This window comes from Canis lupus, chromosome 31 (genome assembly GCF_011100685.1).
Source record: "Canis lupus familiaris isolate Mischka breed German Shepherd chromosome 31, alternate assembly UU_Cfam_GSD_1.0, whole genome shotgun sequence".
In the NCBI taxonomy this organism is placed as follows: domain Eukaryota; kingdom Metazoa; phylum Chordata; class Mammalia; order Carnivora; family Canidae; genus Canis; species Canis lupus.
This window is the reverse complement of record NC_049252.1, coordinates 36116313-36142087: the sequence shown is the minus strand read 5'-3', so window position 1 is coordinate 36142087 and position 25775 is coordinate 36116313. Positions and strand designations below refer to the sequence as shown.

The 25775-nt window shown below is 58.0% G+C and overlaps 1 protein-coding gene across 1 annotated transcript in view; it reads left to right on the top strand.

Moving 5' to 3' along the window:
- Window positions 1-25775, top strand: part of PRDM15 (PR/SET domain 15) — a 64871-nt gene that overhangs the window by 28539 nt on the left and 10557 nt on the right. Inside the window, exons 6-18 of the mRNA XM_038581545.1 lie at window positions 2240-2341; window positions 3723-3947; window positions 5831-5960; window positions 7793-7974; window positions 8108-8202; window positions 8556-8643; window positions 11307-11474; window positions 14125-14219; window positions 16175-16306; window positions 17918-18052; window positions 18655-18818; window positions 19717-19799; window positions 20062-20172. Of these exons, the coding sequence (XP_038437473.1) occupies window positions 2240-2341; window positions 3723-3947; window positions 5831-5960; window positions 7793-7974; window positions 8108-8202; window positions 8556-8643; window positions 11307-11474; window positions 14125-14219; window positions 16175-16306; window positions 17918-18052; window positions 18655-18818; window positions 19717-19799; window positions 20062-20172 (1710 nt within the window). The remainder of the gene's footprint in view (window positions 1-2239; window positions 2342-3722; window positions 3948-5830; window positions 5961-7792; window positions 7975-8107; window positions 8203-8555; window positions 8644-11306; window positions 11475-14124; window positions 14220-16174; window positions 16307-17917; window positions 18053-18654; window positions 18819-19716; window positions 19800-20061; window positions 20173-25775) is intronic.

Here is a 25775-nt window from a genome sequence, read left to right as displayed (position 1 = left end):
GACCGCGGACAAAGGCACAGGGTTGTGCAGGCCGCGCCACAACCGAGGTACGGAACATCCTCGTCACCCCCAGGGTTCTCTTGCATGGCCTTGCACCCAGTGCCCTGGCGCCCCGCAGGCTGCCCGCCACCCCGCAGGCTGTGCTGTGGCTCTTCTGGTCTCCAAGAAAGGTCTCACCACGCGTGCCCTTCCATTGCCTGCTTTTGTTTCACACGAACTTTTACCTCGCCATCCCACCTTAAGTATTCACCTGCTGCCGCTCCGTCTGTGGCATCATCTGTGGCCACATGGCGTTTCTCTTGCTTTGACGCTTCTCTTCTGCTGGATGTGTCCGCGATTGGCCATCAAAAACCACCTTCTAAAAAAAAAAAAAAAAAAAGAATCGCCTTCTGATGGTTGGCTCATTGCTGTTCTTTTTTTTTTTTTTTTTTTTTTTTTTGGCTCATTGCTGTTCTTAAAAAAAAAAAAATCCTGGCCCTTTATTATTTATTTATTTATTTATTTATTTATTTATTTATTTATGATAGTCACACAGAGAGAGAGATGAGAGAGGCAGAGACACAGGCAGAGGGAGAAGCAGGCTCCATGCACCGGGAGCCCGACGTGGGATTCGATCCCGGGTCTCCAGGATCGCGCCCTGGGCCAAAGGCAGGCGCTAAACCACTGCGCCACTCAGGGATCCCAATCCTGGTCCTTTAAAGATAATTTTTGGAAGATAGAGTTCTTCCCTTGATGAGGGGACAGGACTCACGACTGGTTCTTCTAGCTGGTTCCGTCGACTAGCCTCAGATCGCCGGTTGACGAGAAGGGCTTCCTGTAGTATCAGGTTAGTTTGAATCCCATTCCCGGCGGGTGGGGACCATCCTGCTGGAGACGGCAGGCAGCCCAGTGGGACCTGAAGAAATGACCTGGATTCGCCGGTGTCCTTCTGGCTAACCCACTCGTCATCCCTTCTGAACCCGTCACGTGCGAGGGTCTCCTTGCTCTCTAGGGCCGTGCGTGTTTGAGAAGGTGAGCGAGAAGCAGGAATTGGGGGCCCCGGCGCCCATTCATCCATGATCACGTCCTGACGATCTTCATGCAGCGGATTCTTGGGGGGCGAGGAGAGGAGAGGGCCGGCCGGCTGGCTGGAGCATCCCCTAACCGTGCTGCCCCCCACGGCACCCGCTCCGGACCCCTCCTGCTCTGGCTGTTAGTAGAACCGAGCATTTCGCATCACACTCTTATTTTCCCCTCATCATCAACTCAGGAGGCTCAGAAGACAGACACAAACAGCTGTGGTGGTGCCTGCACCCTGTTCTTCCAGTCTTTGCAACCTTGTTGCTAGCATTTGATACGGAAAGACTTGTCAGGGACCTGCGCTTTGTCCTGGTCCCGGTATCGAGGGCGCCGGGCAATTGCAATCCTGGGTGATTTTTCTAAGGACGCAGGAGTTTGTGGAATGAGTGACCCCTGGAGTGTTGCTTGTGATGGGGCGTGAGTGTCAACACAGGCTGTGCAGTGGCCGAGTAGATGTGGTGGCCAGGGCTCGGGGCAGGGGCTGTCGGACGGGGCCGGACGGGGCTGGGCCAGGAGATCACGAACGGAGGCTCCCTGAGAACGCTCACCCCCAATTTTTAGATCCTGCAGGAGCATTAGTCATATTTTCTTATCGAAGGTGGCTGCAGGTCCCCTCTGCACAGCCAGGGTCCCCCTGTTGCGTGAACCCTGCCCAGACTTCTTTGGGGTATGGAGAAGAGGGCCCAAGAGCCTGGCCCTGCACCGGGGTCCCTTGCTCTGGGGTCGCCACTTCAATTTTAATGCAAATGAAACAAAATTAAAACCTTGATTGCTTAGGGGCACTAGCCACCGCGGCTGCCACCCCAGATGGCGCGGTGTTTTCAGAGCAGTTGTGTCATCACAGAAAGTTCCATTGGACAACACTGGACAAGAGCCGCGGCCACACCGGGCACAGGCCCACTGACAGCCTCTATCGGGGTTTACCGTCTCTTATGTGAACCAGAGAGAGATTGAGGAATGCCGTTTGGTCTGCAGGGTTGTGTTTTTTTTTTTTTTTCTCGAAGTCGTGGAAGGGGATGCGTTTGGTCCCACCCGCCCAGTGTCTTGGAGGAAGCCCCGGGAGCAACATGGAGAGGGGAGCTCTGGTTACTGCCTTGATAGCGCCGGCCCCGGGGCGCTGGGCTTTGGGGGACAGGGGGACGCACTGCTGTGCATCACCTTTTCCTACGCTCTTTTGAAGCTGCAGGCACCCCAGAAAGCAGCGCCGCCGTGGAGTCAGAGCCCAGCCAGTGGGTGTGTAAAGTGTGTTCCGCCACCTTCCTGGAGCTGCAGCTCTTGAATGGTAAGCACCGGCGTGCACGCGGGGTTGCCAAGTGCAATTGAAAAGTCCGGGTGGGGCGCACTCCCGCATGTGCTCCAAGCGGCGCTGTCGTTTCCACGCCGTCCCTTTGCACAGGTGGCGACGCACGGTCGGCCGGATGTTCCCTGACTTTGGGTGGGCAGCCCCCTCCTGGGCCGCTGTGTAGACCCCAGCCGTGTTCCCCAGAGCTGCTCACGTGTGAGCACCCCAGGCCCTACACCGGGACCTCCGTCAGCTCCTGCCTTTACACTTGGCCTTGAACGTGGTTCCCGCTGTGCACCTTCTTTCTCTTTAGGCTCCGCGGTGGGGGCGGCCAGGCTCTGTGTTTGATCCAGCCTTTCCAGGTGTTGTCAGGCAGGTGGGCTCATCGATGGCTTGTTCTGCTGTGTGGCCGAACTGCAAAGCCCTTCCCAGGACACATGGCGCATTATGCTGTGTTTGCTTTTGCATTTTCTTTCCCTCCCTGGATCCAGCTCCTAGAGGGCACTTACCCCACCCCAATGACCCTAAATATGCAACAAATGAAGAAGTAACAGCCCCTTCGTGCTGAGTACTTGTGTGGGCCGGTTAAGATTCTCAATGGGGAGGACCGGCCCTGGGCCTCAACGTGCGCACCGGTGCTGTCGGTCCTTTGAGTGTTGCTCCCCACCTGTCCCGTGGGTCGTCCCCACCTCCTCCTTCCTGGTGCCCTGCAGGCCTTCATTGAAGGGCACTTGTCTCTTGAACTCCGTACCCATCCCTGCCTGCCTGGCTCCTGTGGCTTTGTAGTTATCATTCCTTTGGGGGGGCTTCGGAGGGCTTTCTTCAGTTGAAAGTGGAACAAGAGGGTTTTTGCCTTTGTGCAGTATTTTTTTTTTAAAAGACAATATTGTTTCTCACAAGGTAGCTATTTCTCACTATTTCTTTGTAGAGGCTACATTTTTTTAAGTAATTGTGATATAAAAAAAAAAAGTAATTGTGATATAAATTCATCAAGAACGTTGGAAAATATAAGTAGGTATGAAGAAGAAAATGAGCGTTGTAGTGCCAGCGTCTGGAGAGAGCCGCAGTGCCGTGTTGGGACGCCCGCCCTTCTGCAGTTTTTCCTTGCACAGACACGTGTATAGGTGCTTGTACTTTTTATAAAACGGTGTGCACTTTGAGCCAGCCCTGGTTTTATCACCTAATTTAGCTTTTGAAATAGTAGTCCTGTTTGGTGCAGTAAAAGTGCTTTAATTTTCAAAAGCAGTGGAAATAAAGTTTATTTGCCTATGGAAGCTCCCATTGTTGGCAAATGAAGTTAAAAACAGACAAAATGGGGAAGGCAGTGGGCACACGGACGGGCTGCCTCATGTCCCTGTGCATTTGCTTCCCTCTGCTGCAGAGCACCTGTTGGGCCACTTGGAACAAGCCAAAAGCCTTCCCCCAGCCAGCCAGCACGAAGCAGCTCCTGAGAAGGAACCAGAAGTGCCCCGAGGGGAGCCTCCTGCGGCTCCCAAGAGTGTCAGTGCCACCAAAGAGCAGAAGAAAAAGCCTCGAAGAGGGAGAAAACCCAAAGCATCAAAACCTGAGCAGCCACTAGATATCATAGAAGGCAAGGAGCCTGCAGGTGAGGGCTGGTCCTGGGGGAGGGGCCGGCAGGTGGAGAGGGTGGTCCTGGGGGAGGAGCCGGCAGGTGGAGAGGGTGGCCCTGGGGGAGGAGCCGGCAGGTGGAGAGGGTGGCCCTGGGGAAGGGGCCGGCAGGTGGAGAGGATGGTCCTGGGGGAGGAGCCGGCAGGTGGAGAGGGTGGCCCTGGGGAAGGGGCCGGCAGGTGGAGAGGATGGTCCTGGGGGAAGGGGCTGGCAGGTGGAGAGGGTGGTCCTGGGGGGAGGAGCCGGCAGGTGGAGAAGGTGGTCCTGGGGGAGGAGCCGGCAGGTGGAGAGGGTGGTCCTGGGGGAGGAGCCGGCAGGTAGAGAGGGTGGTCCTGGGGGGGAGGAGCCGGGAGGTGGAGAGGGTGGTCCTGGGGGAGGGGCCGGCAGGTGGGGGTGGTCCTGGGCTGGGAGCCTTACCAGTGGGAAAACTAGTCTAGAAGGTCCAGGTGTCCAGGTGGAGATGGAACCAGCCTTCCCCTTTGCCCCTACGTCACTGTAGAGCCCAGTTCCCGTGTGACCCAGTGGGCAGTACACAGCATGTGCTCACTGGCCAGCTTTCCCCTGTGTCCCCTATACCCCATCAGGACAGAGAGCACTGCCATCGCCCCAGGCTTCCCTCCCTGCCTTTGCATGCATCAGTCCTGCCCACCCTGGGGCTTCTCGTGAATCCCTCTCTCCGTGCCCAGCACCTTGCTCATGGCCTGTGGAGCGAGAGTTCCCCACGCTGCGTTTCTGGCCGTTCATCTTCTGCTGCGAGCGGCGTTGGTTCACCGTGCGCATGCCCCACCGTGCGCTCCCCCATCACTTGCATCCAGGCCGTGGCTGGGCCTATTGCAATCATATCCTCAGTTGAGTTTGGAGGGACTGTGACCCAGTGTCTTGGGTGTGCGGGGCCTGTGGCCGCTCGGTCCTCGTGTGGCCTCTGCCAGCACTGCCTGGTGCCAGCGCCCTCCCCCGGTCTCAGGTATCAGGACCAGGTGGGACCCTGAGAGCGGGGTCCCCTCACTGTCTTCCTAGTGGCCACTGGGCACTGCGCTGCCTGCACAGCCCTTGTTTCTTTTCCCGAGTGTTTATTCTTTTCTGGAATGAAAAGGAACTCAGAGGAGCAGCATTCATGTAACACACTGGGCGACTCTGGGCCTCACCCTCTCCTGCAGCCGGCCAAGAGTTTGTGTTCTGCTCAGAGCCCATAGACGGACAAGTGACATCAACCCCCCTCCCAGCCCCCCACCCCGAGCCGCATCCCTACTTCTCTCTACCCAGGCAGAGAAGAGGCGAGGGGCACCGAAAGCTGAAGTGATTCTTTCCCTAATTATTAGTTGCATTAGGAACACACGTAGCAAGCAGGCGAAGTGGTGGAAACCAGCGCCTAGTTTTTCGTGTTATCTTCCCATGTTTCAGGCCAGGATCCCCGTTACCGCAGTTATTTGGCATCTGACTCTCATACAGAATGATGATCTGCTTTTGAACATACGATGGCATGTCTGATGTTAAACGTTGGTATTCCCAGCTCCCTGTTGGGAGTAATCGAGTACGTGAAAAGATCCCGCCGTGTAACCGTGCTTTGGTTTGGGCTGGTAGGAAAAGGGACCGAAATAGTGTTTCAACTGCTGTGGTTTCAGGAAAGAGTCACATACTTTAACTTCAGTGTTAAGGATAACATTTTGCTTTTCTAAACTGGTAAAGGTGTGGATTCCAAATATCCCTGGTCTGTCTGTCTTCTTTCTTCTGTGTGTATCTTGCAACCCATGCCTACGACTTTGGCCGGGCTGCCGTGTGCTTGGGTGTGTCCTCCCGGTCCGGTTGTGTTCTGTCCCCCGCCCCGGCGATGACACGGCCTGTCACATCCCCTTCACACAGAGCAAGTGGCCGAGATCATTACTGAGGTCCCGCCGGACGAGCCCGTGGCCGCGGCGCCAGATGAGCGGATCATGGAGCTGGTGCTGGGGAAGCTGGCCACCACCACCAGCGACGCCAGTTCAGTGCCAAAGTAAGTCCTGCCCCAGCCCTCAGGGCTCCAGTGTGGACGGCTGCTCCGTCCGGACGGGACGGTGCCCCCGGCAGGGAGACTGGCTCACTCCTGGTGCGGGGCCTTGGTATCCTTGGGGAGCAGCAGGATTGTTCCGGAACTCAGGAGCAGAGGAGTAGGTTCTCTGTGAAAGTGGTTAAAGACAAATTTTTTATTTTTATTTATTTATTTATTTTTGTAGTGAAACACACATCACATAAAATTTACTATCTGGGCAGCCCCGATGGCCCATCGGTCTAGCACTGCCCTCAACCCAGGGCATGATCCTGGAGTCCCGGGATCGAGTCCCACATCGGGCCCCCTGCGAGGAGCCTGCTTCACCCTCTGCCTGTGTCTCTGCCTCTCTCTCTGTGTGTGTCTCTCATGAATAAATAAATAAAATCTTTAAAAAAAAATTTATTATCTTGAGCACTACTGAGTGACCGATTTTGTGACGTTAACCTTGCCGTAGCTGCATGACCTTCACCACCGTCCATCTGCAGAGCATTTCCATCTTGCCAAATTGAAACTCTGTCCTCATTAACTCCCCATTTCCCTCTCCCCCGACTCCCCGCCCTGTCTCTGTCTCTGTGAAGACGGAGGTCCCTTCTAGGAGGTAGCTAGGTCTCTGGCTTCCTCATATGACTACAGCCGTACAGTATTTGTCCTTTGGTGCCTGGCTGTGTCACTCAGCGTGGTGTCCTCGAGCCTCACCCCTATTGGAGCAGCTGCTGGACTGACCTTTTGTTTTAAGGCTGGACATTATTCCATCATATATATATATAGAGAGAGAGAGAGAGACCCTATTTTGTGTAATCATCAGCGGACACCTGGGTGGCTTCCACCTGTTGGCTACTGTGAACAGTGCTGCTATTATATATATATATTTTTTTTTTTTTTTTTAGTGCTGCTATTATAAAGCAATTTTGTATTTGAATTTCTGCAAATTTAACACCTTGCTCTATGTTTTGTTTTTTTTTTTTTTTTGCAAACAAGGAAAATATTTTGTATTTTATTTTTTAAAAAAGATTTTATTTATTCACTAGAAGACACAGAGAGAGAGACAGAGACACAGGCAGAGTGAGAAGCAGGCTCCATGCAGGGAGCCCGATGTGGGACTCGATCCCAGGACCCGGGATCACGCCCTGAGCCGAAGGCAGTTGCTCAACCACTGAGCCACCCACGTGCCCCAATATTTTGTATTTCAGTTACCATTTTTGGGTAAATCTTTGCTCTGACGTTGAATAGGTTAGTGTTAATTTGGGGGGGCCCTTTTTTGGAGTGCCCCTTACACTGCTCACAATGTACCTGGTCCTGTTCCTCCTGGAACCCTGCAGATCCTGACAACGGGGACCGACGTGCTGTCAGAGGCGGTGGTGCCACCTGTTGACCACTCTACTCTGTCTTCTTGCCCGGAGGATTTCTGTGGCTTACTGTCAGAAATACCTTCAGTAGGGAGAAGAAATTTTAAAACTTGGGGTCAGAGAAAGCATAAAGTAGAGCAGAGGCCAGACCGAGTGAGAAACACAACCAGGGTTATTCTCGGGACAGCCTGAGCCGCAGGCTTCCTGGGGGCCCATGACCATGCAGTCGGGGCTTGGCGGCACAGAAAACACCGAGGCCATCATGCGTTTGAGGTGTTTGCCCCGTGCACGTGCCCCCGAAGCGGGGATGATGCCCGGTACCCTCCCTCCTTTGTCCCACCGAGCCAGGAAGGTTTGCAAGGAGCTCTTTCCCAGATGACCGTAACCTTGAACTCTCTCCAACGACGCAGTCCGCCCCCTGCCTTACCGGGTGTGTGTCTGCCCTGGCAGGTTCCCGCACCATCAGAGCACCACCATCACCCTCAAGAGGAGCCTAATCCTGTCGAGCCGGCACGGCATCCGGAGGAAGCTCGTCCGGCAGCTGGGGGAGCACCGGCGAGTCTACCAGTGCAGCATCTGCAGCAAGATCTTCCAGAACAGCAGCAACCTGAGCAGGCACGTGCGCTCACACGGTGAGTCCCCCCCCCCAACCCGCCGAGGAGCCAGTGAGGGGCTGCCCTGGCCCAGGATGGGTCCAGAGGTGGCGTGCACAGCCCCGGTACCTGCCCCGAGCCCTGAACCGGCTCATTATCGGTTGGCTCTTAGGTGACAAGCTCTTTAAATGTGAGGAATGTGCCAAGTTGTTCAGCCGCAAGGAGAGTCTGAAGCAGCACGTCTCCTACAAGCACAGCAGGAACGAGGTGGGTGGAACCCGGGTTCTCGGCTGGCGTGGGGCTGGACACAGGCCACGGACAGGATGGGCAGCTGGGAAGGAGGACCCTGTCTCGAGGGAGGAGGAGGAAGGAGAGGAGGGGAGGGTGTGGGTGCAGGGCTGGGCGAAGACAGGCAGTGGGAGGAGGGAGGAGGTAGCGGGCTCCCGTGGGCTGGCGTCTGCCCCGCGGGCCCTGAGCAGGGCCTTCTTCCCGGGCAACTGAGTGGCCAGAGCGAAAACTTGCTCCTGTGCCCGGAATTGCGAAGGAGAGGGGCAGACACACAGGGGGAGGCGGATGTGGGGCTCCTCCTGCCCTTCGCTGACGGTGCTCCCCCTCGCCAGGTGGACAGTGAGTACCGGTACCGATGCGGCACCTGTGAGAAGACCTTCCGCATCGAGAGCGCGCTGGAGTTCCACAATTGCAGGACAGGTGAGCGGACGCCACGCCGCGTCGGTGCCCCCGTGGCCGCCCCGAGTTTGCAGCGTTTCCAACCAGACCTCCTCACCGCCGTCATGTCCCTCCATTCGATCTACTTCCAAGCAGCTATTACTTGTCACCTGCAGGACACGCAGGGGGAAGCTTCCGTGTGCGGGGAGGGTACCGTCTCACTTCCTCTTAGTGTCCAGGGGTGGCTGTCTGTGTCCCCCCATTCGAGGCTGCCCTCAAGCAGGGGGAGCAGAGGTGTGGCATTGTGCTAGGGCCACGTGAGAAGCCCGTGAAGGTGGGAGGTGACCTGGGAGGGGAGCTCTGCGTCGCGCACGGAAGGGCCCCCTTGACCGTCAGCGGTTGTCCTGGCGGTGCCCGGGACAGGCCGCAGCTGCCACCCTGCAGAGACCAGTCTGGCTCTGAGCCCGCTTCTGTCCACCAGTCTCAGAAAGCTCCTTGTGGGTTGGGGCAGGCCTGCGGCCAACGGGGGGCCTCTGGGCCGGGGTTGGGGTCACACTCCCCCTAGCAGGGAGTCGCTGGAGTGCTGGCAGGGGGGCAGGGCAGGGAGCCCTAGCTTGGCCGGAGAGGCCGGGCCCCATGTCGGCTTAGAGACCTGCCAGGTTGGCCCTTGGTTCCCAGCTCCTGTCCTGTTGAGTCCTGTGTGTGCGTCATGTGGACGTCTGTGTTGGTTCTTGCCCCCTCACCTCTCAGAGACCCCTTAACCAGCATTAGCTAACCCTCCGCTGCCCATGTCTGTGTTCGGGTCGGAGGGCTCCTGTTTGAAGCCATGGCTTGTCTTCACTGCGCCTCGCTCCCACAACGGGGCTCCTCTGAGTGGCAGGCGAGGCTCGTTTTTTCTGAGCTCTAACCACCCTGCAGTGTCCATGACCTTGGCACCAAGTCGTGGCCTCGGAAGCTTCCAGGTGAACTGGCCGTGTGCTGCACCACCTGCGTCCTGAGCTCTGCACTCCCAGAGCTCCCTCAAATCTGGGGGACATCCACCTGCTATTTCCATTAGCGGAGGGTCTGTCTGGTTCCCTGGCTGTGCCCGTGGCCAGAGTGGGGACGGCGCCCCGTTCTGCAGGTGCACGGCCCGGTGCCAACCCTGTGCCCCCGGCTGCTCGGTGAGGTACACTCCGGTTGTCTTCTTACCTCAGTTTCTCTGGATGCAAATGAAACAAAGTGATAAAAGACATCAGAGAGCAGCTACCGCTGCCCGTCAGCCTATGGTCCTGTGAAAGCAGGCGTTAGTTTTCTTATCATTATATAGAAATAACAGGGCCACGGTGAATTAAAATACATTTTCTAATTTCCGAGGTTAGAAGTTTCAGGTGGAAAACAGAATAAACCTGGAACTGAGCTCCTCTGTGTCATGTGTCATTTGCATCCTGTTACACTTTTCCATAGCATTGACGTTAAGAACTTGTCCCCTGTAGACTGTTAAACTGAGGATTTCTACGACACAGGGAGAAGCTTTTTGAAATGTGGGGACTGATGGGTTTTGCTCAGGGGTTTGCTCGGCAGGACCGGTCCTGGTGGCTCATCCAGGCGATCCTCGTACTGCCCATGGCCGTCCAGGTGGTGCCGGAGAGCAGCACAGGCTCACGTCCAAGCCCTCCAGCCAAGCATCTGTCAGCCTCCCGTGCAGCCCGGCTCCCCCCGAAACCCACCATCCCCTCTCCCAGGGTCCCTGCCCCTCCACCGGTCCTGAGTAACAGGTGTTTGCTCTTAGTTCTGCATTTTATTGAAACATAAATGTGTGTGAGCCACGGCAGGGAGGCCACCCATGGTGTGGCCGACTGGTCCCGGATGGCTGAGCCCTTGCGAACAGGTGGAAGCGGGTTCTCTGTAGGCACTTGCTGGCACTCGTGACAGAGAAGGCTGAAGCCCCAGGGACTCGGGCCACCTGCCCGGTGGGAGGCACACCTGTGCTGTTTAGTACCAGCCCAGCAGGGGTGTGTGAATGTGAGTGTGCAGGGTATGCGGGTGTGCATGTGTGGGTGTATGAGATGTTCAAGGGGCGTGTGAGTGTGGGGGGGTGTGGGAGTGTGGAGCATGTGGGGTGTGTGCATGTGTGATGTATGGGTGTGTGTGTGAGTGTAGGTGTGTATGAGAATGGAAGTGTGGGGTGTGAGTGGAGGTGTGAGGGTGAGGGTGTGTATGAGAGCATGGGGGGGTGCCTGTTAAAGAGGGACCTAGAACAAGACAGTAATGTGGACGGTGGGAGAACCTGGGCATTTGTGCATGTGGGACAGGAGCGGGGCAGAGCAGGGACAGGTGACAGGTGGGGGTGGAGCCTTGGGCGAGGGGAGCTGCAGCTTCCTGAGACCGGGGGTTGGGGCGGCAGTCAGGTTGGGTGCAGGGTGAGGGCCCAGACCAGTGATAGTTCAGGCCCGTCTGCTTTCGAGGAATCATCCCCAGACGTGGGGAGGCATGGGGGACAGGGGTGGGGCCTGGTGCTGCCAGCAGAGGGGCTGGTGTCGCTCCCCACGCTGACGACCGGCTGGCTCCGGGGGCACCTTGTATGCTGCGTGCCCTGGTGCCCGGCCCAGTGCGGGCCCTGCCTTCCCCGGGGCCTGGGTGCCGCTCCCACGGCCAGGATGCCGATCCTGTATTCAGTGTCACTTACCTAAAAGCTGCCGTGTGTCTGCTTGCTCTCCGGACAGATGACAAGACGTTCCAATGTGAGATGTGTTTCAGATTCTTCTCCACCAACAGTAACCTTTCCAAGCACAAGAAGAAGCACGGGGACAAGAAGTTTGCTTGTGAGGTCTGCAACAAAATGTTCTACCGCAAGGACGTCATGCTGGACCACCAGCGGAGGCATCTGGAAGGTGAGCGTGGCCGGCCGCCCTGGGCACCAGCTCCTGCCGCGGGGACGATGGGGCCAGGGGGGGTGACAGCCAGGGGACGGGGGGACAGGGGGCTGCGCAGGTGCCGGCGATGCCACCCTGGGATGGAGTTTGGCTCAGGCATGGAGACATACTGGCGGGGCTGAACACTGTCATGTGCTAGCGGGAACCCTTGGAAGCGTCCTGAATGCTTCACGGTGGGGAGGGGGTTAAGGAAACCCGACTCACTGTAGGATGGAACACGTTTTTCTCAAAGCCTTTTGCTATCTTGAGAAAATGCCTTTGATGTGACTAGAAAGTAGGGAGAAAAAAGTGCATGCAATTGGGTTTGGAGAATACTTTCAGCGTTGTGTGCAGAGTGGAATGTTCTGGGCAGACGCCGTGCCTCAGATGGCCCGTGCCGTCTGCAGGGGGGTACCGGGGAGCTCCCTGTCCGTGTGGTGGGCTGACAGGAAGCCAGCTGCAAGAGGAAGACGGGTGTCAGTGGGGTCAGGTACGGAGTGGGATGAGGGGGCCGCGCCATGAGGGGGTGGGGGGAAATGGGGAGGAGGGGCGTGCTGCACAGACTCCCAGCGGCTCCGACCCCCGAGTGGAAGTGGAAGGTACAGACACCAGGAGCAGGGAGGTGCCAGGCCTGCAAGCATGTGCTGAGCGCCTCCGCCCAGACTTTCTTAAAGAACCGGCCCAGACAGACCCTCTGAAAGTTGGCATTTCAGGGGCACCCAGGTGGCTCAGTGACTGAGCATCTGCCTTCGGCTCAGGCCGTGACCCCAGGGTCCTGGGATTGAGTTCCGCATCGGGCTCCCCACAGGGAACCTGCTTCTCCCTCTGCCTGTGTCTCTGTCTCTCTCTCTCTCTCTGTGTCTCATTAATAAATAAAATCTTAAAAATAAATAAATAAATTGGCATTTCAGATGTAATAATCCCGATTATTACAAACCAGAGCACCTTTTTTTTTTTTAAGATTTTATTTTTTTATTCATGAGAGACACACACAGAGACAGAGGCAGAGACGCAGGCAGAAGGAGAAGCAGGCTCCATGCAGGGAGCCCGACATGGGACTCGATCCCGGGTCTCCAGGATCATGCCCTGGGCCGAAGGCGGCGCTAAACCACTGAGCTCCCCAGGCTGCCCAACCAGAGCACCTTTTTATAAAAGTTTGAAAAGAATCATTTTTCTTAAAGATATTTTATTTAGTTGACCCAGAGAGAGCACAAGCAGGGGGAGGGGCAGAGAGAGAGGGAGAAGCTGACTCCCCACTGAGCAGGGAGCCCGATGCGGAGCTTGATCCCAGGACCCCGAGATCATGACCTGAGCCCAAGGCAGATGCTTCACCGACTGAACCTCCCAGGCGCCCCGAAAAGAATCATTTGATAAGGAATTACAAAGGACATCCTTGTTGAAAAAGAAAGCGAAGCTGCATGCGAGGTATAAGTGGTGCGTGCAGCGCGCATGTACGCAGATCATCATCCTGCCTTTTCAGAATACGACGAGTCCCATCCCATATAGGTTCTGCACTCCACGTTTCTACCTGGCTGTTGTTCATGTGGCTTCGTGAAACCCACCACTTTTTCCTCTGTGACCCGTTAGGGGTGCACTTGGGCCTCACCAGCCAAATCTGGGGCCCACTCAGTGACTGCGTGGCCCCAGAAAGGACACCGTGCCTCAGTTTCCCCCCTAAGCTGGTGGGGGGCTGAGCCAGTCCCTGCTGGTAGAGCCGTAAGCCCTAAAAGTGCCAGCTGCTGACAGTCCTGCCGGACGTCCGAGTCTCCTGACCGACAGGCACCTGGGCTGCGCCACAACCTTATCTTACATTTTACAGCTGACACCGGGTCAGATCATCTTCTGCGGGAATCAGCTAACGTGTCCCGTGGTTTTTCCTTTCACATTGGAGCAGAATCTAAACCACTGCTTCAGCTCTGGAGCGTTTGGTGCTCCCGGGAGCCTTTTGGAGAAGGATGTGGCCTCACCTCCGGTTTGCTGGGTGTTCTCAGGTCTTGCTCTGCATTCACACCGCGGGATGCGGGAATGTTCCAGAGCGGGTCAGCTGTGCGGAAAGGGACTGTGGCCGTGAATTTCTCGCTTCCATTGAGAATCCCCGTTACATGCGGGCTTCTAAAAATCTGATTGGATCCCAGTTATAAAGATTTCTGTCTTAAAACCATAAGGGGTTCATTGCCTTTTGGCTTTTCTCCCTGGTCCTAATTATTAACTGATTTAATTTGCAAGGGTGAACATAGGTATCCTTTTAATTAAAAAAAAAAAAGGCATCTCTAGGAATCTTGCCCTTGGATCGAATGAAACTCCCTCCTTCCGCGTTAGCTCAGCGTAGCTCTTCTACGTCATAAAAGTCCAAAACCCCCGCTGCCCTCGTGTTTTCACACGTTTCAGTTGCGCAAACCGTGTTACTGTTGCCCGTGGGCAGGCACAGCCCATCGTTCCCGGAGCCCGGAGGAGCAGCGGTTGGCACGGTTGTGTCCTGTGCCGGGTTGTCCCCGATGTGTTCGCTGGGGCCGCCCAGCCTGTCCCCCCCGACCCCCACCCAGGCGGCCCCACTGCTGGATGGCGGGGGCCCGGCGTGTGTGTACTCCGCGTGTAATCACTCTGTCGCTCGGGGGGGCGGGCATTCCAGGAGTGCGGCGGGTGAAGAGGGAAGACCCGGACACCGGCGGCGAGAACCTGGTCCGCTACAAGAAGGAGCCCTCGGGATGCCCTGTGTGCGGCAAGGTAACGCGCCGCGCTCCCTTCTGGAATCCCAGCATGAACCCCACCCTGCTGAGCGGTGCAAGCTCAGAGCTCTCCTCCTGGGGCGTCAAGGGAGACGTTCCTTAGGGTGACAGCAGGGACTCGGGGCAGCCCCAGCGCCCGCCCGTGTTATGTGCTGCTGAGATGCGTGTCCAGTGAATGAGCTAAGCGTCTCCCCTCCACTGCTTGCTTTCCCTTTGGCACGATTTCCCCCCAAGCCCTTCTCTTTAGTGTCCCTGACACGCATCCCGCTGGTGGCAGGCCAGAGCCCAGTGCACCCAGCAGGCAGGGAGTCCCCAGGCCTTGGCTTTGCCCCGTCAGAGCTGGTCTCCCCTCTGGCATTTGTGAGTGAGAGCACTGACCCGCCCCAGGGCCGCGGGCGCTTGGGGCACGCTCAGTGGACGTCCACTCCCCGAGTGAGCGAAGCGGGACACCATCCTCAGGGGCAGGTGCCTCCGACATGGGCCGTCCGAGGGCTGACCCCCAGCGGGGATGCTAGGCCTCCATGCCCATCGGAGGAGCCCCCCAGGCCACATCCAGCAGTGCAGCCATCCCTCAGCTCTCCTGGGGACCCCGTCCTGGCATTGCCACCCAGGCCACGTCAGGTCGCCTGTAAACGGTGCCGTTCTTTGTGAGCAAGCGCCTTGGTCTGGACGGAAGTGTGGATGCTTGTTCCTCAGACTCACATCCCCAGACTCAGGAGTTTGCAAAGATCCCTCGCGTCCCCGGGACCACCACGGCTCCCGTCCCTCGCGTATGCCCAGCCCTGCCGCAGGGGGTTCCCCGGGGCTCCGTGCCGCCACAAGGGGGCGGTGTGTGACCGGCAGCCCGCACTCGGGTGCTGTTGCCTGTTGCTGTCTCAGCCGCGCACAGTCTCCCCGAGAGCATGGGGTGCTGGGGCCCCGGGGCCACGCCATCCCCCAGCCTCCTCCGGGTCTGGACGCTGGAGAAGTGAAGGCTGCCAGCTGGTGGCCAGCCCTGACAGCCCAGCCTGCGGCCACATGGCAACAGTGCCACATCTTTTGACTTTCCCAGGAGAGAAAATGGGAATCTGTGTTTCTGTTTGACATTTCCTGACCTTTTTCAAGCCACAAAGCGGGCAGGTTGGCAGGGCGGTACGGCCTGTGAGCCCCTCTGCCCCGGAGCTGTGCAGGCTAGCGAGGGAGGGCGAGCTGGGGCGGCGGAATGTTCACGTGAGCCCCGGCAGCCAGGCCCAGCCCTACCTGTGCAGCCCGCTTCCACCCAGCACCCAGAGCTGTGGTCAGGGTGGCGGGCCCCGGGTCACCTGCAGATCTTGCAGAGCGATGTCCCATGAAGACGTTAGCCTCCCATTCCTCGTGCATCGTTCCCCTTCGTTCGTCCCCCGTGTTCCCCTCCTGGAGCGTGTGGGGTCGGGCTGTAGGAGACCTGCTGTCTGGGGTACGTGGCCCTCGGGACTACTGTCTACACGGAGACGCTGGGGCTGCGGGTGGCCTCTGCTGCTGCCTCGTCCCCTGAGCTCCATGCCAGAGGCCGCGGGGCCACAGCATCCCAGCCCGGCCCCAGCAGGACGAGCACGGGGCCCTGCTTGAGCCTCCACACCCATCGCACTGGACCAGAAACGGCGCGACAGGGGAATGGGCATGAATTGTGCATGAAAGCCGGTGCAGAGACCGAGGGTGGCGCTCTTCTTTGGTTTTCCGAAGCCCGCAGCTCTGTCTGTGATTCTCTGGCTCCTCGAAAGGCCCCACCCTAGTGAAATATTTAAGCGAGCGAATAAACCTGAGCTGGGTCCCACTGGGAGTGGAGACGGGAGGACAGTTAGTTCTCTGTGAGGACGTAGGTTCGCATTTAGACGCTCGCTCGCTGGTGACCCTGCCATCCGGGCGGGGACTGGGCCAGCGTACCGTGTCCTCGCGCCCGGTACAGCTTGTCAGGTCCCGCGCCTCTGCCCGCAGGTGTTCTCCTGCAGAAGCAACATGAACAAACATCTACTGACCCACGGCGACAAGAAGTACACCTGCGAGATCTGCGGCCGCAAATTCTTCCGCGTGGACGTGCTCAGGGACCACATCCATGTCCACTTTAAGGTACCGCCCTTCCCGGCGAGCTCACGTGGCGGCGTGGCCGGCCCTCGCTGTCGGCACCTGGAGATGCTTGCCTGCTTGGCCCCGTGGCTGCTCCTCACGGGATCGGGGGAGTCCCCTGACCTGCTGCATCTCCAGCCCCGGCCGCAGGGCTCGCAGGAACATCCGTCCATGCTGGGCACCTTCTGATGAGAGCAGTGAGGAGGTGGTGGGAGCCGGGGGCGCACCGAGGCCTCAGGGGTCACATTAAGGGCAGAAGGGCCAGTCCAGGGAGCCAACAGGGAAATCCTAGGTGGTGCCAAGGCCAGAGGAAGATGGTGAGCGTGTGCCCTGGAGACACACACCCGCCTGCCCGCCACACAGTGACTGTTCCTTGGGAGCTCCAGCCCCGGTGCGGCTTGGGGTTTCGCTGGGCAGGTGGGACCCCAAGGCAGGGGGGCGAGGCAGGAGTGCAGGAGGCCCCCCCCAGTGCAGGTGCAGAACTGCATGGACCAAGCTGGGGCAGGAGGAAGGGCCCGAGAGCGTCCAGGAGCCTCAGCCAGGGTGTGGGCGGCACTCAGACCTCCCTGGGACCCAGGGTGCTCATCCGCACCCGCCTGAGCCTCCACGTCTCTGTCTTGGAACTGGGGTCCCTGAGACCTGCCGTGCCAGGAGAGTCTCCTGGGGATTCAGCTAGACCCAGCGGAGGTGAGGGGCCTGGCCGGTGTCAGCCCCCCCGGCGGGGCATGGCGCCCGTCAGGTGCTCGTGCTCAGGCAGCGCTCCTCCAGACAGTGCTGCTGTTCCTTTGCTAAAGGAAAATAGAGGGACTTTGAGTAAGAAATAGGACAGTAGGCCCTTGTGAAAACCTCCCCTCTGGTCAGGAGGAGCAGGAGGGCAGATAGGGTAGTGCACCGTCCATAGGAAACCTGCCGGCCCTGCTCAGAAGACTGGATTTTGTTTGAAAATGAAACTTGGCCGGCAGTGGTGCGCACCATGGTGGCCTCTGCGGGGAAATGGGCAGTGGCGAGGGGAGTGGGCCACAGGTCCACTGCGGGCATCAGGGGAGCAGCTAAGACGGAGAGCCAAGCACGGCCTCCTCCGCCCCCCGCCTGGCCGCTGACTCGCGGCAGCTTCCCTGCTCGCTGCTCATCTGGGGCTTTTCTAGCCCATGACGTGACTGGTGACGTGTTTCTTGCAGCCTTTTTCAGAACTGTAGGGCAGTCCTCAGCAGGTCACACGGAAAGAGGCCTTGGGGACCACCGATCCCATCCCGGGGGCAGACGCCGCCATCGTGGCCAGGGGACACTAGGCATTCCCAAGTCCAGGCAGCCCCAGGCTTGAACCTGGGGACGCAGGGCAGAGGCTTGGTCGGCTTGGCTGCCCCCTGCCCTCACCCCACCGAGGGCGCCAGCCCCGCATCTGCTGGATCGTCTGGATGCAGGCGGGGGCCTGGTGGGATTCCCGTGGGGTGCACAGGGGGCCGGAGGGGGCTGGAGGGAGCCGCCAGGGGGCGCAGGGAGGACACAGGACCTGGGAGGGACTTCCGTGCGGCTGACAGGTGCTGGCTTCCCCACGTGGGCCGGTCCCCTTACTGCTGGGGCGTGACTAACCCGTCCACGCTTCCTGCGTCCCAGGACATTGCGCTGATGGACGACCACCAGAGGGAGGAGTTTATCGGCAAGATCGGCATCTCCTCGGAAGAGAACGATGACAACTCAGACACGAGCGCGGACTCGGAGCCTCACAAGTACAGCTGCAAGCGGTGCCAGGTACTCGCCTGCCGCCTCTGTGCCTGGGGTGTCGGGGGAGGCTCGTCCCGCACCCAGAGGCCTGGGAGGCCTGCCCAGGGGGTGGGCGGTGTGGTTCCCTTTGCACGACCACTGCCTCAGGCTGGTGACTGGTCTGCAGGATGCCGAATGGCCGACCCGGGTGGGGGACCCCTGGCTGGAGGCCGTGCTGCACGATTCAAGCAGCTTGCCGTGTGAGCAGTGGTCCCTGCCGTAGGGAAAGAGGGGGTTCACTCCCTGTTGAGTGAGGGTCCCGCATTGTGCGTAAGGGTTGGCGGCTATGCGCTCATCGGAGCACCTGGTCGTGCACCCAGCAGGGCCGGCAGGTGTGGGTGAGAGACCATGGCGGGATGCTCAGGTGGGTGGGGAGCAGGAGAGGGCCTGGGTGCAGGCTGGTCAGCTGGCATCCACCTCTTGCACGCCCCCCATATGCACTTTGGCCGGGTGCCAGCCCTGCCCTTTGGCGTCCTTTTCCGTCTGGCCCGGGTGGCGGGCGCTCACGGTGCCCTGGTGCACAGCGCTGCCATCGTTGGCTCGGGGATGGGAGCCCGCCGGCCCTGTGTGAACAGTGTGCCTGTTGGCAGCTCACCTTTGGCCGGGGGAAGGAGTACCTGAAGCACATCATGGAGGTGCACAAAGAGAAGGGCTACGGCTGTAGCATCTGCAACCGGCGCTTCGCCCTGAAGGCCACCTACCACGCCCACATGGTCATCCACCGCGAGAACCTGCCGGACCCCAACGTGCAGAAGTGAGGCCTCCTGGGGCTGGGGGCTCCAGGGTCTAGCATGATGCTTCGGCAGCAGGGTGCACGTCCCCTGCGGGGAGGCAGGGGCTCTGACGGGCGAGTCCTCTCCTCTCCCGTGGCTGGGTCCTGAGAGAAGCATGCTCGCCTTGTTCATCCTGCACTTCGGGGGTCCTGCCTCCCTCCCCTCCTGGCCTCCCGGCACAGGTCGGCCGCATCACAGAGTAACGGTGTGGTTCTCGGCCTGCCTATAAAACCAGCAGAGACCCCTTTTTCCGTCCGTAGTTAGGTTGCATGGGGGCCAGCTCTGCACCTGGCTGTAGCCCGCCGTCCGTGCTGGGCACAAGAGCAAGCGAGGGAGGTGTCCTGCGTAGAGGTGGCATGGCCAGCTCGGGCTGCTGTAACACAGGCCACAGGGCAGCCCGACAACGAGATGTATCGTCTCGGTTCTGGAGGCCAGAGGTCCTAGACTGAGGGGTCGGCAGGGCTGGTTCCTTCTGGAGGGAGCAGGTGCCCTGGGCCTCCCTCCTGGCTGGTAGAGGCTGCCTCCTGCCGTGTCCTCACGTGGACTTCCAGCTATGGGCTGGAACCTAGGTTCTGGTTTCTGCTTCTTATAAGGACACCAGTCACACTGCCCCACCCACCCCCGTGACCTGACCGTTCACCTAATCCCTCTGTAAGGACCCCGTTTCCAACCACGGTCAGAGTCTGAGGTACTGAGAGGCGGGACGCCAGCCTGTGGATTTTGAGGGGCGCCCTTCAGGCCTCTTGGAGGTGAAAATCTCTGTGCCTCTTGCCTCCACGAAGCCTCTTTTTTGCCCCCCCCCCCTTTGCTGAGGAAGGGCCCAGGGAGGGTGGACTCCGCCGCGGCCGGGCCCGTCCTGAGGCTGCCGTCTGCCTGCAGGTACATTCACCCGTGCGAGGTCTGCGGGCGCATCTTCAACAGCATCGGGAACTTGGAACGGCACAAACTCATCCACACAGGTAGTGCCTACCGTCGGGGCCGGGCCAGCCCCGGGGCCCCCGTGCTTCCCGCTCCAGCACCCACGCTCGCCCCCTCCGTCCTTGCCACCGCTTCCATCCCAGCTTGAGCCCCTGCCCCCGTGGCCCCGGGTCCTGGGGACCTTGCTGCTGCAGAGGCTGCTGGAGCGCCGGCTGCGTCGTGCTGTGCTTCCAGCCATGCTTCTCCGTCACGGAGGTGGATCCGCCGGTTAAAATTCTGACGTGCTTGTTGTTCAGGTGTGAAGAGTCCACGCCTGTGAGCAGTGTGGGAAGTCCTTTGCCCGGAAGGACATGCTGAAGGAGCACATGCGCGTGCACGACAACATCCGCGAGTACCTGTGTGCCGAGTGCGGGAAAGGTACGCAGGCTGGAGCCGGGCAGGTGTGGGTGGTCACCTGCGGGTGCAGCCGGCGCGTTGGAGCCTGGAAACACCTGCCCGTGGTGATGGGGGGGGCAGGGGTGCAGAGTCGAGTCATTTGTGTCACAGACAGGGTGCAAGGGGAGTGTCTGAAACGAGGGGATAGAGGGGAACAGGCTGGGTCCAAAAGGCAGAGGACATGACGCGTTCAAGGCACAAATAAATCGCTTTTCATGTGGGGGAAGCCGCGCCACCAAGCATTGTTTGCAGCACCAAATAGTTGTAAGAACGACCGTGTGATCTGCGCATCTGTGCACGGTCCGCGGTGCTTCCCGCCCACCGCCCGGAACCAACTACGTCTTGAACAGTGGTTCATTGTGGCCAGCGACGACTGTGACTTTCATTTCGATCAGGAGAAGTTAGTTGAATGATCAGAGACATCTTACAAAACATATCCCATCTCTGTGACTAAAACGAGAGGAGAAAAGGTCATCCCAGTCAGTACAGGATAAATTTTGAGCCCGTTTCTGTGTAAACAAAACCAAACCGTGCAGAAGAGGTGGAGCGAGCGCGGAGCTTCTCGGGCTGTGGCCAGCGGCTGCCGGCGCTGTCTCCACTGAGGGACTGTCCCCATGCGGACGTGGGGCCCATCAGATCTTTTAAAAGTCTTTTTTTTTTTTTTAACGATTTTATTTATTTATTCATGAGAGACATAGAGAGAGAGGCAGAGACACAGGCAGAGGGAGAAGCAGACTCCCTGCAGGGAGCCCGACGTGGGACTCGATCCCAGGACCCCAGGATCATACCCTGGGCCGAAGGCGGCGCTAAACCACTGAGCCACCCGGGCTGCCCAAAAGTTTGATATTTTTGTTAAGGCCGTCCTCTCGCTTTATTTGTTTAAAAAAAAAAATTAAACAGAAAAGAGTAAAGAGAACACAAACGTCTCATCATGCCACTCACTGGCCATCCCCCGTTAGCACACGTGAAATAGGATGACGACGTGTGAGAGAGTGGCCCGCAGGTCTCCCCAGGGGGGACAGATGGTCTCCCGTCTGGGCCCCAAAGTAACCGTGCACCGGGGCAGCGCGCGGACTCCCTCGTTGGAGAGGGAATGCAGGCACCTCACCAACAGCGGTCATGCCAACCGCCCTGCACAGGCAACATCGCTTGCTCCCGCCTCAGACCTGTGACGCTCTTCAAAGGAACCACTGTCACCGTCTTGTAGGAACATTCTAGAGGTTTCTGCGCTGGCGTGACGGTGCCCTGGCTCTCCCAGCCCCCTTCCCCACTTATTGGCAGGGACGGTGTTGAGCAGGAAAAAAGATGGGGAGGGTCCGAGGCCGACCCTGTGGGGCCATCCCCCTGCCCCCCCAGAGGGGGGTGGCAGAGAGAAGCCACGCCTGGGTCCCCCAGGGACGCGCCGCGCAGGGCCGAGCCGCATCTCACAGTGTTACGTACCTCGTCATGTAGTACAGGTGTGTTTAATATTTAGGTTCGTGGTCTTTTTTTTTTTTTTTTTTTTGCGACAAATCCTGAATACTTTCATAAATGCTGGTGTTGGAACCTGGGCTAACACGTTATTTCACACACACTAAATTATTGGTTCCGATTACAGTCATTACCGCGTACAAGCAAATGCTTGTGTTGTTTGCTTTTTTTTTTTTTTTCCTTCCGTACCTTGCTTTTTATTTACTTGGAAATTCGTCTTAGAGACTTTTCGCATCGGAATAAGTGAAATTGCCTTAATTTAGCTCTCAGAACCCTGCTAGGGTTCCATCCTGCAGACTCCTATAACCAGACCCTGTTATTTAATATATTAGGGGCTTGTTGGCGTGTAGTCTTTTATCATCCCAGGCGATCTTGCAGCAAACTTTCTGGCATAGCGTTATTTTGTATTTTTTCCTGAGAATCCTAGGCCTGCCTGGGATTTATTCAGGGGAGAGACTGTTAGGAGTGGCGTGAGTCCCGGCCCCGCAGCAGTTTCGGTGAGCGGCGGGAGGAGTCAGCATACACAGAAAATGCCTTGTTCAGAATCCCTCGGCGTGCCGTGAAATGCTTGGGACGGGCCTCGGGGAGGCAGCTGCGTGGCCTGCGTCAAGAGAGCCACCAGGCATTGAAAGATGTAAAGAGGGGGGATCCCTGGGTGGCTCAGTGGTTTAGCGCCTGCCTTCAGCCCAGGGCGTGATCCTGGGGCCCCGGGATCGAGTCCCACATCCGGCTCCCTGCATGGGGCCTGCTTCTCCCTCTGCCTGTGTCTCTGTCTCTCTCTCTCTCTCTCTGTCTCTTATGAAAAAAAAAATCTAAAAAAGATTTAAAAAAGAAAGATGTAAAGAGGGCTAGGCATCTCTGATGGTTCGTCTCCCTCTCTGATTTTTCCCACTCCTTTCCCTTATAATCCCTTTCACTCTTTCTTATATTCCCCGTACGAGTGAGACCATATGATGCTCAGTCCTTCTCCGACTGACCTATTTCATTCAGCACAACACCTTCCAGGGAGATAGTGAAGTAGAAGCGGCAAGAAGCTTATAAATTGAACAGTCTGTCTCCTAATTATTTAGGTTTAATGACATTTGTCAACGGTATAAAATTGAAGATAGTTTATCTCTCTGAAGAGTCCGCATGCGTGGTAATTACGTGAGTATACGTATGACGTCTGCGTGTGTGTATATATGTACGTATAGAAACGTAGGTATAAGACGTAGAAACGTAGATAAAGATGTAGTTATAATGTAGTGGAATCAAATAGAAGTTTTAGCTAGAAAATGTTTTATAAATGTCTCTACTCCATTACACTCTAAAATAAAAATAAGCAAACTGCTTCAATAAAAAAATAAAAAAAAAAAAAGATGTAAAGAGGGCCGGCCCCATTCCAGATTTGGGAAGTCTGTCCATTTAAACAGATAGCAGCTGGCCCCAGAGTAAGTTGCGAATGTGATGCAGAATGAATCCAAGCCCCAATAGAGAGAGGCTTAAAATTTCCACTGTGTGGAGGTCATATTTATTTATTTTATTTTTATTATCATGATTATTATTATTCGTAAGGACTTTATTTATTCATGAAAGACCCAGAGTGAGAGAGAGAGGCAGAGACACAGGCAGAGGGAGAAGCAGGCTCCATGCAGGGAGCCCGACATGGGACTCGATCCCAGGACCCCGGGGGGTCATGCCCTGAGCTGAAGGCAGACGCTTGACCGCTGAGCCCCGCCCGCCCCAGGTGCCCCGGTCACGTTTATGTCAAAGCCGTTTGCACATCTTCTTTCAAACGGAAGGAGACGCACGGATTGTCACTGACGTAGGCTGCGATGGGAGGTCAGAATGGGGAGGTGACCTGTGTCATGTCTTTCCTTCTGTGACCGTGCGCTATTTTGTGGCATAGAGTTGGTTGATTTTAGACACGAGTGGGAGAGAAGTGCCCGGCGTGGGACAGAACAAGGATTGGTTCTCGTCCCGGGTGCCACTGTGCCCGGCACAGCCTGGGGGAGCAGCCGGTGCTGGCAAAGGGCAGCCGCAGGCACACCCACGGACTCTGAGTGGGAGTGTGACTTGGGTCGGGTGGGGGTGAGCTGTTGGGCGCTGGTAGCTGCACTTAGAAATGTATCTTGTTTGATTTTGGCACAAAGATGTACTGGCAGCTTACAGGTAACGCGGAGAGCAGCTTGAAACACTGAGCGACTGTTTCCGTTGGCCTCAGGGCCCTTGCGCTGGCTGTTCCCTCCACCAGAAATGCTGATCCCCCCCAAGTAGCGCTGGGCCCCTTCCACGCTTCTTCGGATCACTTTTCTGATGCGTCCCCTGAGGGGATCCCCTTTCATCCCATGTGATGGACCAGCTTCTGGGCCACTTCCGTCCTCTCTGTTCTGTCCCTGCTTCATCCTGCTTTTCCTCCTCCCTTTCCCACGTGGCACGTGGCCTTTGCTTGGCCCTCTCCCTGGGAGCGGGGGCCTGGCTCGGCTCACAGCCCAGCCTCTGGCACCTGCAGCAGAGCTGGTCCCGTGGCAGGCGCTGGCGTGGCAGGTGTCTGGTAACGGACCCCTACCTACTGTGGGTGTACTTGCTGCTCAGAGCCCCGTGGTGGTCGGTTTGCACGGGCCGGGCCAGATGTGGAGGCGAGCATCAAATGGCAGCACAGACAGGTGACCGCACAGTGGAGGGGCCGTTCTGCATGACCCCACGTGCTCAGCAGCGTCCCTGGGTGTTCGTATGACCTGGCTGGGCAGGACTGCGAGCGCCCTCCTCAGGCGAAACTCTTGTAGCCTGTAGCTTTTTCACTGAGCTTGGGTTTTTTTTTTTTTTAAATCAAAAAGTTAAAAATATTTTTTTAAGGGGAAAACACCGTTCTGAAGTCAGCACTAGCCCACCCGTGTCTTCCCACCCTATAGCCTGGGAAGCCTTTTCAGGGACCCATCACTTCATAGACTCCTGGTGCCTCTGCTGGCCCAGGCCGGCCTGTCCTCATGGCTTCTCACAGCATAGCCAGGCCTGGGGTTCCTGCAGGCCCGGGTCAGCCAGGCCTGGGGTTCTTGCAGACTGGGGTCAGCCAGGCCTGGGGTTCCTGCAGACCGGGGTCAGCCAGGCCTGGGGTTCCTGCAGGCCTGAGTCAGCCAGGCCTGGGGTTCCTACAGGCCCGGATCAGCCAGGCCTGGGGTTCATACAGGCCCGGGTCAGCCAGGCCTGGGGTTCTTGCAGACCGGGGTCAGCCAGGCCTGGGGTTCCTGCAGGCCCGGGTCAGCCAGGCCTGGGGTTCCTGCAGGCCCAGGTCAGCTAGGCCTGGGGCTCCTGCAGGCTAGGGTTCAGCCAGGCTGGGTTTCATAGTGGCCAGAGCTGGCTGAGGCTCACCCCTGCATTAGCAGGATGGGGAGTTTCCCAGGTGACCCAGTGGGGGCTCTGCTCAGGCATGGCAACCCTTTCAGTGCCATTACCCAGGGCAGTACTAGCAGTGGTCTGCCTCTGCCCCACCCTGTAGCTCCTCCAGGCCATTTTCTGTCTGGTGGTCAATTAGCAGTGACCTGTCACTTGCCACTGGCTGGCTCAGTTGTGGCCAGCAGGCTTGGACACAGTCAGCCTCATGCTTGTGAGCCACCACCCACCTGCTTAGCACAGCCCCTTGTCCACGGCCTCCGTGGCCCCGCTGGCCCTTCCCACGAAGCACTGCCAACCTAGTGGGCACCCTGTACCAGGACCCCCCCCCCCCGCGTGACTCACACTCTGTGCCAGGACCCCCCACCTCTGACTCACACCCTGTACCAGGACCCCCACCACGGATTCACACCCCATACCAGGACCCCCCACCGCAGACAGAGTCCGATGCCCACAGGGCTCCGCATCCACCCCTCGTAGATCCACAGGAGCCCGCAGGCAGGCTGGCCCATCCCTCAGCAGGTCCGAGCAGTGACCCTCAGGTCTGGGCAGGCCCCTGAAAACAAGAGCTGTGCAGACAGGGACCGTAAATCCCTGAGGGCCTCTCAGGGCTAAGGGCCCATCTCACCACTGGGTGGAGGGGCATCCTCTAGGAGGTTCACCGCCACCCTGACCTCCCCCTTCTCTTGTTCTACACCCAGTAAGACCGGTGCCCACCCAAGGGTCCAGGTCATGACCGCAGTGGG